At 42.8% G+C, this 17370-nt stretch overlaps 1 protein-coding gene across 1 annotated transcript in view; it reads left to right on the forward strand.

The window, feature by feature from the left end:
- Positions 1–2449: 2449 nt before the first annotated feature.
- ODF2 (outer dense fiber of sperm tails 2) overlaps positions 2450–17370 on the forward strand; it is a 15472-nt gene continuing 551 nt past the window's right edge. The window contains 19 exon segments of the mRNA XM_010000602.1: positions 2450–2557; positions 3977–4102; positions 4745–4906; positions 5550–5716; positions 6348–6477; positions 6688–6819; positions 7678–7713; positions 7716–7757; positions 8726–8797; positions 9443–9559; positions 10381–10566; positions 11366–11475; positions 12210–12345; positions 13023–13133; positions 13798–13902; positions 14466–14624; positions 15481–15581; positions 16121–16283; positions 16592–16717. Coding sequence (XP_009998904.1) covers positions 2450–2557; positions 3977–4102; positions 4745–4906; positions 5550–5716; positions 6348–6477; positions 6688–6819; positions 7678–7713; positions 7716–7757; positions 8726–8797; positions 9443–9559; positions 10381–10566; positions 11366–11475; positions 12210–12345; positions 13023–13133; positions 13798–13902; positions 14466–14624; positions 15481–15581; positions 16121–16283; positions 16592–16717 — 2289 coding nt within the window.

The raw sequence follows: 17370 nt of genomic DNA on the forward strand, positions 1-17370 counted from the left end.
GGGGACTGGGTGGGCCCTGTGAGATGAGGGGGGGCCCGCCCACCGTGTGGTCTCCGGTGTATCCGAGCCCCTGGGCGGTGCTTCCTTCGCTGCCTGCCTTGAGGGCGAGAGGAAATAGGCTCAAGGGGGAGGTTTAGGTGGGGTGTTAGAAGAAACTTCCTCCCCGCACAGGGTTCCAGGGCACCGCAACAGGCTGCCCGGGGAGGTGATGGAGGCACCATCCCTGGGGGTGTTTAAAAGGGAGGTGGTGCTCGCGACTCGGTGACTCCGTGCTCTTTTCCAACCGGAACGGTTCTGTGATTCCCCGCCGTGTCAGCAGTGAGGAGTGCCTCCTGCCTCGGGGTGCTCTTTCCCGCCGCAGGGAAAAGCGGGAACTATCCAGGCGACTTTAAATGTACAACGCAAAACGCTTCCGGTGCCGAGGCAGGCATCGGGATGAGCTGCGGACGGGATGGTCCCACCCTGAGGGGGTTTCCAGCCCCAGCTGGGTGTAAAAACCCTGCCCTGACCTCTGAGCCGACCCTGTTTTGAGCGGACTGACACCAGACTAAGGTCCCTGCCCGCCAGAGGTACCCGCAGGTTCTTTGAAAAGCCTCTAGATGTGGCAGAAGTTACTTAAACTCATGACCTAAACTTGTTGCTAGGCAGGACTGCGTGACAGCACTTGAGTTTCACTTGTGGTGATTCAAAAGCTCAGTGCAGGTTCTCTCTCGGCTCTGTAGCCCATGCACACTTTTAGTCCTGAGGAGAGTTTAACCCTTGGGAAGATGAGGATTAAAATGCCCAGAGGTGTTTGGAGTTGTTCATAGCTAGAGGCTGCAGAATCCTGTTCCTTCAGAAGAGTCTTGCTTCCTCTTCCCAGTTAAGGGAAGTACAACTGTCTTGGCCTGTGTAATTTTCATAAATCTGACATGAAATATAACTGTGTTTTGTCTTTAACACTTTAAAAACAGATGCAGCATTGTTAGTTTTATTTAGAGTAGGCTATTACATGAACCTTGGCAAGCTGACTAATTAATCAGTGAGCTCTAAATAGGAATCTAAATTCTAGTTTTGCAGAATAATGGTACTAAATCTTCCTGCAGTTGATTACAAGGAACACTTTACTTGTAACACTTGTTCTTACATAGCAAACTGCAGGAGTGTTACCATAAGGTAAGCTCCCTAAGCTTGATGTACCCCCACTTCATCCCTCCCCAGTAGACATTAGTCTTTTGGGGATCTCTCCTTCCTTGCTCTTGCCTCTTTAAGCCCCTCAGGTGCCACCAGGCAAGAATCTGCTCAGGCTGGAGCTGACGCCCAGTTCTGAGTGTGCTGCTGGTGAGCCAACCAGTACACACACATCTGCTGAGCACATTGCAACAGGAGTCTGTGTGGTGCTGGGTTTTCCTCAGCATGAGCACTAGTTTGGATGCATCTCTTCAGCCTGCAAAATTCCTATTAGTGGTAATTCTGTTATTTCTATGTCAGGTGTCCCGTGTCCATCACCAGAACAACTTCAGTCCCTCTACAGAGCAGACCGTCAAGAAGAGCTAAAAGCTTTAGAATAACTGTAAGTAACTTCACCTAAGCTGACAAAAAAAACCCCACAAACCTTTTTGCAAGAATCAGATTAGTGCTGCTGGTGGGTATTTGTAAGGTTTGCAGTTGCCTAACACCACTACCTCAACCAAAGCGTCAGACTCAAATGTGACTACTCTAACTTCGTGTCTCTCAGCTTTTCTGTGCTGTAGTAAATATTGCTTAAGGTTTTGCTTTTTTTTTTTCTTTCTGAAGATCAGATAAATGCTCTGATCCAAATCAGACTCAAATGTGACTACTCTAACTTTGTGTCTCTAAGCTTTTCTGTGCTGTGGTAAATATTGCTTAATCTTGTGCTTCTTTTTTTTTTTTTTTTTTTTCTGAAGATCAGATAAATGCTCTGATCCAAAAGCTTTTAAAAATCTGTTTAATTTCATAAAGGCACTAAGAGTTAAGTGTATGTATAAGAGTTTCCAGGTTCAGAGTTCTAGGATGGAAAGGTACAAAGGTTTCCTGTTGATTTTTTTTTTTTAAACTGTTGAATTAATGCTGCTTTTCTCCCTCCCTCTGTCAAATGTAACTTCATGTGTTTGTTGCTGGCACCCTTGATTTGCTGACCTGCTCTAAGACTTTGGGCTCCAATGACTCTTCCAGACACCTGCTATCAATCCAACTGTATTTGATCTTTGACATCCATGTTAAAAGCAGAAAATACCAGAGGCAGAGAAATAATTTGTATTAATCCTAGCTTTACAGCAAAATAGTGTGCAATTCAAACTGGCAGATGCTACTGCAACAAAGCTCAAACTCTAACCAAGGCTGGCCCTTGTTGCTGTCTGGTACAGAGAGAAGTGTTGTTATTTCCAGTTTCCTTATCCACAGGTTTTCTTTCATTGTCTTGCCCCTTCCCGTTTGTGGGAGAAGAGCCATGAAGAACCGTTCCTCATCTCCCCCTTTGCACGTCCATGTGGATGAAAACACCCCTGTCCATGTCCATATTAAAAAGGGTCAGAAAACCACACCTGCAAAATGCCAGGTAGGAGTGGGTAGCTGGGTGTTTGTAAGGGCTACAGGAGAGGAAGGTGAGTGGTCCTGGAAGCACCACAGAATCTTCAAGGTCTCTTTTACTATTGTGTTAGAATGGTAAGGTTTGAATTAATATTCAGTGGTGAATTTTCAGTAACACATTTTCTATGTTTAAGATGATTTAAGTATGATATAGAAAAAATATATAGAATGTAACTACTTTTCCTTTTCAGGTGGATGATTCTTAGGAGTGGTGCTTTCAGTGTCACGTGCTTGGGGAAGGTTTTTTTTCCTTTTGTTTCCTGAATTTTTGTCCTGGTTTTTCTTTGGCATCATCCATATTTTTTGTAGGAAAGGTTTGGAGAAAAGTGAAAGCTAGACATTTCAAATGCCATCTTGATTGTATTAATGTAAATGTGTTTAGAAAAAAAAAAAGCCTGGATTCAAACCATCTTCTGGCATTAAAGCACCTTCCCAGTCAGGTGAACTGTGCAACAAAGAGGATCTCTTCCTGGCCTTATCCACAACAGGCAGAAGGCAATACAGAAGCTGAGTTTTTATTTATCTTGTGTCCTCTTTTGTAGTTGGGGTGTCTATCCAAAGTTGTTCTCAAAAGGTGGAGGAAGTTGCTAGCTCATTCTTCCTTATGTGCAGACATCCTGTTCTAAGTTCTCTGTTAATTTTGTGTTTGTTGCTAATGGCAAATGTCATAATGAGGATTGGGCCTGATAGTGAAATCACTGACTCCTGTTAATTAATTGCTTGTAGGGATTATATAGAATGCCTTATTTTTCTTTAAGGTTAGAATTGGGCAAAAATACTAACTTTCCTTCAGTTAGAGCACTTGGAGCTCAATACAAATACATGTGGATCTTTATTAGTTGACTGCAAAGCAGGGAAAACACTTCAGAGGATTTTCATAACCAGTCATACTGCTCTGCTCCCTTTTCTCTGATGGTGCTATTGTCAAATGATCTAGCTGCTCTTCTGTAAGCTTCATCTGGAACAGAGAAGGGGTCTCCCAGCTTGTTCCTTCTTCACATGAATGGGTTGTATTGCTGTGCTTTGGTGGTTTTTTTGTATCTCCATACAGAGGAGACTTCCTTCCCCCCCTGCCTTCATCTTCCACCCTGGGTAAGGCTGTCATCACAGCACAAGAGCAGGTATCCCAGTGACGTAACAGAGTTGTTACATGATAAACAAGAATAACTTACTACATCTTGCCATGCTGTCAGCTGAACGTGCAATGGCCTTTCCCTGTCACTGGTGTTGCCCTCCTCTGGTGGTTACTGGCTCAGCTGGTCTGTGGATCATGTGAAACGCGATATGGTATTTTTGTATGAAAGAGATTTCATTTGGTTTTGCAGCCCTGAAAATTGTAAATGGTTCTTTAAAAGTCTGTGATTTATTTTATTGTCTCTTTCTTTAGCAGAAGCACAAACAGAAGAATAAAGGGGATACTATAAACATCAGCCGAACAGCTCGGGTGAAAACCAAGGCCCCTTGGATACCCCCAGGCAAAACATCTGTCCGGGACTCCCCCTCCAAGTGGGAGGTATGGCTGATTTTTCCCCTTGAACACAAACTTTCAGGTTTATTTCAAGTTGAAGAGACTAGCTGTACAGTGAGGGAGCTGGGCTGGTTTGAAGGAAGGCTACTGTCGCCTACCATTCTTTTGAAGTGTTTTCTAGGAATCTTTTTCACTTTTTAATAGAGAAAAATTAGAAATTAATGAACAGCCTCTGGCTACATCATGCCTTTCTGCCTCTGGAAGACAGACATTTATTTACTATAGTTTACTAGTCCACTTCAAGGTCTGATCTGGAGGCACAGTGACAGGCTGCTGGTCTTCCTCTGGTGTCCTCTGAAGCACAGAACATTTGTGTAGTGTTGTGTAACATTTTTCTCTCTCATGGGTTGATAACTTTGCCTTTTGTATCCCTGGCTTTTTCTAGATGACAAATTGAATTTTAATTCTTTTCTTCTTTTTGTGTTCTAGCCTTTTTCTGTTCTTGACCTTTCCCTGGTGGTAAATGTTTACAAATGTGTTTTTCCTTACTGGCCTTATTGCAGTGATGTGACCTCATCACTATTGCAAGCAGAGTTAGGGGTTGGGATACTGTTTATACTGGAATACTGTTAATTAAGTTATAATTTAAAACTAAAAGAATTATGCCCTTTCTTTTTTTTCTCCCAGGGGCCAACTCACCGCCTGGAAATCACACCTCCAGACTCAGACAAAATGCTGCGCCTGAGTGACCTCTCTACAGATGAGGAAGATGCTGTGTGCAGCAAAATGAATGAATATGAGAAGAAGATAGATACCCTGATGAACGTGGTGGGATCGCTGAAGACTGAGGTGAAGAGGCAGTGTCAAGACCTGCTGGCTTAGGCTTTGTAGCTGGTGGTTTGGCAAGAGGAGGCTGGGAGGCTCCCCAGGCTGTTGGTAGCTTGCTTAAAAAAATAAACGTCTGAGTTGTTTAGAAGAGCTGAACTATCCTAGTGAGATCTTAAGCCCTACTATGAAACCTTTAAAAACATTGTTCGTTTAATAAGGTCTTGCTGTGCTTCAGCTCTCAAATAATCTGTCTTCTTCAGAAACAATTTGGTTCAGTAGTTCAGCCTACCTCTGTGTTCTCTCTTCTTTCACATCTTCCACTCTTGTCGAGCTCTGAACTGCCAGATGAAATCCATGTGTCTTTTGTGAGGAGCAGGAGGCAGCTTCTGAGCCCCATTCAGCTCTGGAGTGGTCTGCTCACAGCTCCAGTCACACTTCCAGCAGTGACACTGAGCTGCCACAGAACCTCCTAGTTAATCCTGACTGGGAGAATGGAAACAAAATGCCAAAGATTATTTAGAGTCCCCTGGTTCCCTGGATCTTGCAAAGTGATAGTGGGGCAATGGGAGACATCTCCAGTATGTGAACTGCTCCTAGAGCCATCACTGTAAAAACACCCGTTTTGTCTTAAGTTCTGTTTAAATCTCTTAAATCTCTCCATCAGGCCAAGCTGCAGAAAAAGGAGGAGCAGCAGCGCATGGCGAAGCGTCTCCTTGAGGAGCAGAAAGACGAACTGAATGAAGTCACACAAGAGCTGGTGGAAACAGAACACGAGAACACGCTGCTGAGGCGCAACCTGGAGCGCATAAAGGAGGAAAAAGATCTGACTGTGTAAGAAGGCTGCAGTTCTTCACTGTTGCTGCAAGTTGTGGCATTTACAGAGCACCTGCTTCCTTTACTGCTGACGTTATTTGAGGCTGTAGTTCGTACCCTGGGTTGCAGTACTGCTGAAGAACTTATGTTCTTGGAATTTTTTGTCACCCTTTAGAAGGGGAACTTGAAAGATCACTTGGAACTTAATACTGTGTATTCCCTTTTCAGAAATCTCTGTGAACACTGCTGACACTACAAGCTCTGGCTAAAAGCTTTGAGCTGTGTATCTTGGTGTGCTTTCTTGTTTCATGTTCAGTCATTTGGAATCTTATTTCTGCTGTGGCTTATCTGCCCAGGAGAAGCACAGCATTGTGGTTTGGGTTTGCAGTTTGTGCAGGCTTTGCTCTAAGCCTGGTTTGTCCCCTCTACATTTATGTTTTATAGCTGTGGTCCTAGCAAACTCCTGGTGTCTATTTACTGGGTTCTACCAGAACAGCTTCTGCACTGAAGGAGAGTAAATCTTTGTGTAGAGCTTTTATCCTCTGATTTGAGGGGTTTTATGAGTTCTCTCCAATCATCTGTATTTGGATAGTGGCTGGTACAGCTGTCAAAGTCTCTTGTTTCTCTGATGGCTGAATTTTCATTACAGGCTAGAAAAAAAGTGCTTGCAGCATGAGAAGGAGTGTTTGATGTCCAAGTTGAATGAGGCAGAAAGAGATGGAGCAGCAGCAGCCAGGCAGATCTATGTCCTGAAACATACAATTGAGAGACTTAACACAGTAGGTGTTGTCCTGGTTTTGTTCTTGCCTTTGCTACCTTGTCCTGTTATGTCTGTCTTAAAAATGAATTGTTACAGTTGCTGATGCAGAAAAATGTAAGGGAAAGTGGAAGGGTGTTTGTATCAGCTTGTATCATGCTTGTATCACCTTCATATGTTAATTTCATGTGAACAATTAATTTCTTGATTTTTCTTTTTGTTTTTCCTCTAGGAGAAGCACATGAGCAGCTCAGACATTAGTGCATTGACAAGACAAAAAGAGCTCCTGCTCCAGAAGCTGAGCACCTTTGAAGAAACCAACCGGACGCTACGAGAACTTCTCAGAGAGCAACACAACCGGGAGGTGGGCAGGGCTGTGTGCTGGAACTTGGATGATTGCAGGAGGCTCTGTTGTCCTGTGGACTGAAAAGGAATTGGAGTTTGAGAGCTTCTTATTCTATTTCCCAGTTCTGCTGTTGTGTCATAAAGGATAGATATGTTTGTTGTTTTGGTTTTTTTATTCCCTACCTACCTCATAGAGTAAGACTGACTTTTCTGCTGTGAAGTTGCTAAAGCATCTAAATTTCTGTATTAAAAGGTACAGGCACTGCTGTGTTTTGCTGACATCTGGGTACAGCTGTGCCTGCTGATCAGGCTAGTTTGAAATGTTACTGCTGCTGTTGCATTGGACCTGATATGGCCTCAGCTAATGGGAGCCTAAGGATGTTCAGAACTTTATTTTTGTAGCCTGTAGGACCTGTAAAGAAACTGTAAAAAAGCTGTAAACTTCTGTACTGCTTGTACAGAGCAAACCTGTACTGCTTCTAAGAGCAATACAGAAAAGAAATGGCTGTTCCTCCTGTAGTTGATACTCCACTTGAGCAAAAGCAGACTGATGGTAAGAGTTCTTTCAGCCACCACTGAGGCTGGATAAAAGGACTGAGTTATTCCACATGACTTTCCATGAACAGCAGGAGACTTCAGAAAGGTCTTAAATTGCCATCACACTTTTTATTATAATCTTTGACTGAGAAGTGGAAAAACTTTCAGAGGTGGGCAATAATATGTGAAATACTTAGCAAATTTGATGCTTCTGGATGTCTTCTGAGAATTGCTGCTGCAGCTGGGAGGACATGGTTGATTTGCCCAGTTCCATTTGAAGAATCCGTATAAAACTGACTTTGTAGTTAACAAGTATTTTTGCCTATTTCTTTTGTAGAAGAATGCTCAGAAGAAGCTGGAGCAGCAAGGAGTCCTGCTGCAAAACTGAAAAGGCTGGCTGATGCAGATGCAGAGAAAGTGGTAAGCAAACCACAGTTTTGTGTGTGGTTTTTTTCCTTTTTTTTTTTTTTTTCTTGATAAGGCAGAGAGATCTAAAATGACAAGCTCTGTCTTGTATTCAGCCATCAAGTATTGCAGTAATGCCTTTTAGACCAATATAAAGTATTTTGGCATTTGTGGTAATTAGAGCCACTACATTGCTCCTCTGATGAACAACCTGCATTTCAAAATGGATAGATCTTCATAGCCTTTGAAATAGGAGGGCTTAGAATTGGGATAGAACAACATAAACCTCTACATAAGAGCATCATTAGGATTTACACTATTCAGCTATAAAGGAGAAGTTAAGCATGTTCTTAGTATGTTTAAGCACAAATTATTCTGCTTACATTTTCTTAAAGTTCTGAATGTGCAAAGCAAGAATTGTACTAAATATTTCTTTAAAAAGAAAACTGAGGGTGGAAGAGAAAAAATATCTAGTGCCAAAATATCCCTAACGGTCACCATAGAAGACTTCAATTTGGAAATTATCTTGTTATTTCTGTATGTTTATCAAGTTGTGCTTAGAGATAGAAAAGCACAAAGAGGATAAGTTTTCTGTATCTGCTTCTGTCACTGCATGGACGAGTGACCTGGTGCCAGTTTTGTTCATTTTCTTATCTGTAAAATAAGAAAAGAGGACTTATATTTGGGGAGGTTCTAGAGCTTTCTGGGATATAGGTAATGCTCTTTCTTGTCTGTGGAGTATATAGTCCTGTCAGGTCTGGGTATTCTATGCCCTGTTACAAATGTGTGTGAATCCCTTTTTGCTCGCTGCTTGAGGAGAACACAGCCTGGTTTTGCAGAGCTGAAGATGCTGTTGCTGTGGACACCAGAGAGAGTGCTCTGGATTAGAGGGTCTCAGGAGGGGGCAGTTACACCACTTTCCCCCCATCTGCCACCATAAATGTGGGTGTTACTTAACATGTGAGTGGTGTTTGTTTTGCCAGCAACTTCAGCTGAAGCTTCGGTCGAGAGAGGAAGAGGTGGACAATCTCACCATTCAGATAGCGGAAGAAAAGGTAATTTCCTTCTTCTGATTTTCTCTCCCTGCTCCACCTTCCAGTCTGTAGAACCTCAGTCCAGAATATGGGTTTTTTTATTTGAACAACAATTACTTTTTGAGGGATCAGATGACTGACTTGCTTATAAAATTAGACAGACACAGCTACCTGTTCCCACAGTGTTGTGGATTCAATTTTCTGCTAATGAAACATTAATTACAAAGATGAATAAGTCCTCTTCTCTGTGTCTGGAAGTCGTTTTTCTGTTTGAAGTCCTTTTAGTTCCTGCAGCCAAATTTCAGGCTGTTCCTCTGTGTAGGAAGTAAAAAAAAAAAGGAATGTAGTTGAAGAGATCAGATAGGAAGGATGTTTTGCCCTAGAACAAATCAGGCCAACAATTAACATCTGATGTAAAATAAATGGCTACCTACTCATTGCCTGAGCACTGGAGCTGTGAAGGAGGGAGGTGGCTGGAGATTATTCAGTGAAGAAATGGGACATTGCTGTATTTGTTGCCTGAGCACTGAAGCTGCGAAGGTCCATCTGAGGGAGGTGGCTGGAGATCATTCAGTGAAGAAATGGGACATTGCTGTATTTCAGGAAATATTCCTTCTTTTAGCTTGCTCAGGAAACAAGGTGCATGTCATGTTTGCTTCTATTTAGCGCCAGGCAAAGGCAGCATCTGAACTCTCCAAGTCCATGGAGGCCGTGAGAGGCCGTTTACAAGCGCAGCTGCGACACAAAGAAGCAGAGAACAACCGTCTGAGTACACAGATACGAGTACGTTTTCAGGGGTCTCTGGGGGTTGTCTTTTCTTCTGACTGACAAGGGAAGTAGCACTCACCAACTGTTCTTCTGTGTCTGGCAGCCTGAAATATTGGCTGGTGATGTTTATGCCACACACCACACGTTTCAAATGCAGTGCACATAGTTATTGAAAAGGTGGCTTTGGTTTAGCAGATTGTAAACTACTTAACTTGCTTTCCAGCCTGGCTGGTGATGTTTATGCCGCTAACACACATCACACGTTTCAAATGCGGTGCACATAGTTATTGAAAAGGTGGCTTTGATTTAGCAGATTGTAAACTACTTAACTTGCTTTCTGGCAAAATTGCTGTGCCATGAGTTCCTGTGTTTGATCAAAGTCATGCATGTTTCTACATACATGCTTTCTACAGTATGAATGAGGAAGAGAAGGTTCTGGTTTATCTTGTTCAAAGTCTTACATTTAGCATACTGTTGATGTGAACATTTGTTATGTTAATGGTTTAGAAGAGCTTTAATTCTGTTAAGCTACATGGCTGCATAAAGCAACATTATGACATGTGAGCATTTCAATTAATAAAGAGGATGTTCCCAAGTAGGTCTTGGTCAGGAGAGAAAATCAGTGTACTAGACAGCAGCTTATGAAAGCAGAAAATAAGACTTTTGGAAGAAAAGGAAGACTTATCATTGTGTGGGTGAAACATAAGTACCTTCAGGCTGGTGTTTGGGGGTTTATGCCCAACTCCCTCCACTGTTTCTAGGAAATTAGTTGCTGCTTTGGGTATGCAGGTGTAAGGATGTTACTCCATGTGTTGTGTTTTCTACCCCCTCTGCAGAATCTGGAGCACAGCGAAGCTCAGCATAAGACAGAGATGGAACAGGCCCTGGAACAACTGAAAGAACTAAAGCAGAAGGCAGACTGGGATAAAGATTCCCTGAGGAAAACCATCCGTGCCCAGAAAGATCGGGCAGAGCGGAGTGAAGAGTATGCGGAGGGACTGAAAGTCCAGCTGGCAGAAAAGGTACCTGATCATACAGGCAGAGAGACCTCATTTCACATCATGCATCTAAGTCGTTGACTTCTGGTAGCAGCCCTGGTGAGACTCTCTGCTTTCAACTAATGAGGTTTATTTTGGTCTTGCTGCCTTGGCCCATTTGTGCTAAGTTTAGAACAAATCTAGTTCTTTCAGCTGTCACTGTATTCGCTGCATGTCCTTAACTCAGGACATGCAGTAACTTAGATCATACTATAAACTATCAGGTCTGATTTTTCACCTGTAGAACTACCTGAGGGTTGACAAAAGCCAATGAAATCAAGCCTTGTGGTTTTGGCTGGATTGAATTAGTTGTTCATCGAGAAACTGGTCACAGCAGAGAAGTACAAAGACTTAGAGGTAAACTGGAATTTCCTGATGAAAAATGACTGAAGGATATAAATAAAAAATCAAAAAGGTAGAGCTAAAACAAGTCAGAAGGTAACATGGATTTTATGGCACTTGATTCTTTTCTTTCTTGTTTTTAGAATTGCAGGGACCAGAGCTACTAGTAGAATCTTAGCCATGCTTTGTATTTCTGCTAGTTCATCCTGCCTTCAGAGAGGCTTCTTTTTTCACTGCTGTCATGTCTGTTGGGTGACAGTAGTGCTGGAAAACATATCTCTGAAGGATCAGGGAGAATAAAAATCCTTGTCCTCCAGATTTTAAAAGTCTTAGTGAGGTCTCTGCACATACCATGCTTACCCATGTCAGTATTTACATTCTGTCTGCATATCCCAAGTCCAGTTTGTCACTCTCTTTCTCCTGTATTTCTTTGGTTTGACAGGACAGCTACATTGCTGATGCTCTGTCTACTCTGGAGTCCTGGAGGAGCCGCTACAACAAAGTAGTCAAGGACAAGAATGACCTTGAGCGGGAGATCGTTACCCTGAACAGGTAAAAATACAATCAGTGGAGGAAAAAGCACAAGGGCTGATGAGTTCTAAGTTCAAGGATAATTTCATTGAATAATTTTGTTGAAACGAATATTTTAATTACATCATTTTGATAAATTCAATAGTTTAATTGCATTGCCTGTAAATAACCAAGCACAACCAGCACTATGTAAGGGCTAGAGCAGAGTTCAGAGAGATGAAGAGAGAGAGATGTGGCTTCTACTGCTGACTTGACATAGCAGAGGAAAGTGTTTAAGGATTTACTGACCATTAAAAATTTGTTCCTTTGCCATTTTGTAATATTTTGTAGGAATTAAGGTTATCTTTCTTTTGAGATCTGCTTGAGATGTTTGAATGGAAGGGACTAGAAGAGGTAGGCTGTATAGTTTGTGCCAATCTTGTTTTGAAGCTAAAGAAACGTGTTGGTGTCATTGCAATACAGTTGTTGCTGCAGGAAAAAGTAGATAGGTACAAGATGAGAAGTACCTCTTTACCATGTGTATCTTGGAGGCAACACATCTGAACTCCAGGGGAAGAACTGGAGTTTATTTCCAGTAGGCTAAGGAGATGAAGGTAGTAGAACAGTGTAACAAGTAGGTGTGCATACATGTCTGGAGGAGGAGGATTAAAAGATGGGGAAAACCCATGTTTCTGAAGCTGATTTTTCAATGGGTAGGAGTTTTGAGTCTTGTTCTTTCTTGTCACTTAAGGATTAACTTCCTTTCTGTATGGCAGCCGTGTTGCAGAGCTGCTGGAACAGCAGACAGCCCTGGAGGCCAAGATGCGGGAGGACAGAGAGGCTCTGGTGGGTGAATTGCACCGACACAACGCAGAGGCTGCTGCCTTAAAGATGGAGAATGAAAAGCTCAAGGTCAGTGGTTCTAGGGGTTTGAAGCTGAAATGTCTGGGGGGAAGAAAGGAGAAATTTGAACAAGTTTGGCCTCTGAGGACAGAGTTGAATTCCACCCATTGCTTCCAGTTAGTTTCAAATTAATCTGAGTATGACATGGCAAGTATACTCAGAAGAGACAAAGGATGTGAGCACTATAGGAGGACTGCTTTCTTCCATGTTTTGGCTAGGAGTGTCTTCAGTCTAAGTGCTGTTTATTCCAGCTGCTGGGATCTTAAATCTTGTCCTTACATCTTCGTACTGCTGGCCAAGAACAAACAACTGTAGCTCATGCAGAGAGAATGGCAATCTCCAGAATGAAAAGGAAAAAAAAAAAAAGCCTGGCATATTTCTTCTGTAGTCTCTCATATCATTGGTGATCTTGTAGGTGACCTGCATTGCTTTCTTCTTGAAAAGCTAGGCAATGATCCAGATACGGAGTTGTCCTAATCTAGGTAGCACAGCCCATTTAGGCAAGTGGAAAGGCCACACATCTCAAACCTCTGTGCTCTGCTGGTATAAATTGGGCAATCCACTGAAGTCTGGTAAGGTTTGACAACTTACACTGACAGAAGTATGTTTTTTTAGTCTAGGCAAGGTCAGAGAGCTGGCATGGTGGTTACTTCCAAGCACTTCAGGGAAGATGTTTTCTTTTTCAGGCTGGTGTGGTCTCAATGGAGGAAAGGCTGAACCAAGCACAGGTGGAAGTGCAGCAGCTCAGGAACTCTGTCAGGAACTATGAAGGGTTGATTGAAAACTACAAGTCCCAGGTAGGAATCTTATCAAAACCTTCAGCCCTTGCACAAACACATTTTCTTCTATAACTCTTTTGGCTTATTCTGTAATGCCTTAACCTTTTGTTCTTGGAGGCTGTTCAGTTTCATATGGTTTGGGTTTTTCTGTCTCTATTAGCTTGACTTTATCTCAAATGGCATCATTCTTACTGCACGTGCTGGATGCCAAGGTGTGGAAGACTTGCCTTCCTCATTGTGGTGACAATTTGGTCTTTAGGAAGAGCTGACCTCCACACCAGAGATCTTGATTAATGCAAAACAAAAGACTGGTTTTAATTATTTCATTTTCCCCTGCTCCTTTTCAAAAAGTAAAAGAGTGAGGTGCTTTCTTCTGCCTGTTAGTGTGGCCAGTACTGTTCCTTGGCTGCTTTTGGGGGGGGTAGATTTTGGATATTGTGGTAGTAGGAAGATAAAGCAAGAAGGGAGAACATTTGATGGAAAGCCCCAACGATCCAGGTAGCAGAAGCAGAAAGTGAACTTCCAAATACAGTTGTAGAGTGGTGGTTATTGTGGTAAGAAACTACTTGTTGATCCTTGTGTAGTTTTAGTTACTTTAGTAACTTTTAGTTACTTTTTAACCCCATTGCAGATTCGTTGAAAACTGTATATAGCAAAGTGTGTGGTTATTTTGTTCTTCCAGGTGTTGAAGATCCGAACGGAAGCAGATGATATGGCAGCAAAACTGGAGAAGTGTGATAAAGAGAAAAAGATATTAAAGGATGAAATGGAAAAGGAGATGGAACTGGTAACTATTCCTCAAAAGACTGATGTGTTGTAGATGCTCATGGTGATTAATGGTCTAAATGCAGAGAAAAATGGCTGTGAGTAGGAAATGAAAGGCTTATCTGAGTTTGCCTTTTCCATTAGTTTTTCTCAGGATTTGTTCATTCTGCAAAATTTATCAAACACTTGGCAGCTTCTTTTTGACTACGTGGTGTTCTTCAGAGGTCTTGAAATTGCTTAGTGTGTCCTTTGCTGCAGAAATAGTGGTTTAGAACAGTGAAGTGTGCAGGCTACACCATTTTTCTGATGTGGAGCAGCTGTCCTCAGAAAAGAGCAAGCTTCTAATACAATTGAAGCCCAAGATCCAGAATACTGACTCATTCTCACTCCACAGGGAATGCCAAATCCTAAGAGCAAGCTTTGAACTTTAGCTTTGAAACTTGGCTTTGGACTCCAACAGTGTCCACACATCACACAGTGTCATCATGGTTGCAGAGTAGCAAAGCTTAATGGAGGTTTAGAAGATTTTTGCTCTTTACAGTATGAACATTTGAAAGTTCCTCATGTTCTCTTCTTTGACCATAGGCACGTAGGCAGTTCCAGAGCAAGCTTGCTGAGCTGGAAAAGCTTCCTGAGATTCTAAAGTTCACAGAGACAAGGCTGGCAGAATGTCAGGAGAGGCTTCAGAATTACGAGAAGAACAACGTGGACCTGTCTGTCATGATTGGAGATCTTCGTCAGCGGGTAAGGGACTGGCAGAAACTACCTGGAGCACTGCACTCCACAAGTCTGGGACCAAGCTGAATTTCTAATCACAGGAAGGTTCAAACTTCGTCTCTGTTCTCACCTCTTTTTGAAAAGATTAAACGTGCACTGCAAAATAAAGGTGTGTGCCATGTCTCTGTGCAAGAAGTTAGTGGCTTAGCTGTAGTGTTCCTTTCTCTTGGCAACATTTCTCATCTCTTGGTGCAGAACCCTCTTGGGACTTGAATAGCAGCAGTGACAACACTTGCTAATGCCAACATTTGCTTCTGTTGCTTCCATCATCCTGTCAGCTTTCCCTCCTGTGGTTCTCTACTGACAGTACTGTCCCAACCTTGTTTTCTCACCCTGATTTCAAGTTGTTTTCCCAGTCCTTGTTTTTTGTCCCCAGGAGGACTGCGTTGCTATGGCAGGACAATTATAGACAGGCATGACTGCTACAACCATGCCTCAAGACACAGCAAGCACTGATCTTGCAGTCTGGCTGCTTTGCCCTGGCTTGGAATTATAACCCTTCCTGGTATTTTGGGCTCTGATGGCTTTGTGGGCTGCTCTTGTATGTGTGGCTGCTTGTAATGTGTGTGCTTGGCTGTGCTTACACTCTGCATGCAGGCATTTATAGACCCAGGTTTTCATTTCTCATGTTTTTCCATACATTAAATTGGAAGCACCAGCAAAATGGATATTTAGTGCTTTGCTTTGCTGTCCACTGAACCTTTTCTGGGACTCTCCAGAAATTATTAATTGAGTATGTTGCTTTTGGGAGAGCTGCCCACGTTTTTAGGTAATTGGTCGTGTGTGTAGAGAATACTCTGTAATTACTTACTGTAATTTTTAGATTGAGCTCCAGGGGGACAAAATGGAGATGACAAGAGAGAGGTATCAGTCTGCCCAGGAGGAGAAAAAGCAGCTCACCTTGAAGGTGGAGGAGCTAGAAAGGTTAGAAATATTAGGCTCTTTTGCTCTCTTAACCTTCCATTTCCATCCTCTTCCCATTGTTTTTTTCAGGAGATTGAAACAGCTTCAGTCTTGTTCCAGTCCCCAATGTGCTTCCAGAACTCTGTGCATTTGCTTATCCCACAAGGATCTGTAATCAGTAGCTGTCCACTGGAGAGAGTTATAGGTTTTTGCAGCACCTTTTATGGATGTTAGAAAGGATGATGACTTAATACACAGCAGATAAACCAGCTTCCTGGCCAGTCTAGCCTGACAATTTTGAAGTTACAGAATATTAGTGTTTTTACCCATGTTTATAAATTCCTTGTAGTGACAATGTCTGAGAAAATGCAGGTATGTGAATACTCTGTATGTCTTTCCATCTTTGTCATTTGAGAAATGGAGGAGTGTTTCTAGGGGGTTTCACCTTTCAAGGAGGAATAGAATCTATTCCCAGACAGGTCAGGACCTGACAAAAAGGCAGACTGAAACACACTCCATTTAAAATGAATAGGTTTCCTTCCCTTATTGTCTTCACCTAGAAAACTAGAGACCACAAGTGCCCAGAACATAGAATTCCTGCAGGTGATAGCAAAACGTGAGGAGTCCATCCACCAGTGCCAGCTGCGGTTAGAGGAGAAGACCCGTGAATGCAGCTCCTTGGCAAGGCAGTTGGAGATGGCCATTGAGGATGCCAAAAGACAAGTAAGTAATTGCTTGTGGTTGGGAATTTCCACAAAACACAATTTTCAAGGGCTGGTTGGATGGGGCTTTGTGCAGCCTGGTCTGGTGGGAGGTGTCCCTGCTCATAGCAGGGAGGTTGGAACCTGATGGTCTTTAAGGTCCCTTCCAACCTTCTCCATTCTAAGATTCTAAGACTGAGCTGCTGCTTAGGTATGAGAATGTGTCCAGTTAAATTTGAGAGGGCTTTTGTGGGCAGTTGGGGTAGGGAAAAAAATCATTCTTCCACAGACAACCCTTTAACAAAGTTGTTGTTCTGTTGTTACTTGTAGGTGGAACAAACTCGAGAACGAGCAACATCTCGAGAGAGGGCAGCCCAGTCCAAGATGCTGGATTTGGAGACCCAGCTGAGTAGGAATAAAACAGAGCTGAACCAATTGCGTCGGAGCAAGGATGATGTGAGTGACTTGCAAGGGATTCTCTTGCTGTGCTGCTGGTGTCCTGGGAGCAACTGGGAGCCAGAAACCCAAGGTCCTATGGATTGCTGCAAAAACCATGCAGAGCTGTATCTGACTGATGTGCTGCCCATGACAGATGTGTGACATGCCATGTCTGTTCTGTCACTAATTCAGGACTGCAGACTCTCACTTGCTGCTTACTTACAGCTCTGAGCTTATGTATGTGTAAGGAAAGAATCAGATCTTTCTTACCTGCAAATGAGATTTGCACCAGATGCCATGGACAGATTTCATCTTCATTTACTCTGGTTATCTGAGAGAGAGTGCAACTTCTAGAGGGGAGGATTTCTTCTAGAAGAAAGAAGGGGAATCTTCCATAATGTCCTATTTACCCTGCTTGAGTTCTACTTGGAATTAGGTTGGCACATGGATCAGGTCAAGTTGCTTTGCAGAAAGTGTTTAATTCCCCACAACCAGAGCTAGTCAGTTTTAAAAGCCCAACTGATGAGCTGTCTCCTCCTGTTTTTATCAGCGGGTTGGAGTGGGAGCTGAGCAGAACAAACTATAAATATCACAGCACCGTCTATGCTAACGTCATCCACTGCTGTGCTGACTCTTGCTGCTCTCAGCACCCTGGGCAGCAGCTCAGCAGG

This window comes from Chaetura pelagica, unplaced genomic scaffold (genome assembly GCF_000747805.2).
Source record: "Chaetura pelagica isolate M959 unplaced genomic scaffold, ChaPel_1.0 scaffold591, whole genome shotgun sequence".
NCBI classification, from domain to species: Eukaryota; Metazoa; Chordata; class Aves; order Apodiformes; family Apodidae; genus Chaetura; species Chaetura pelagica.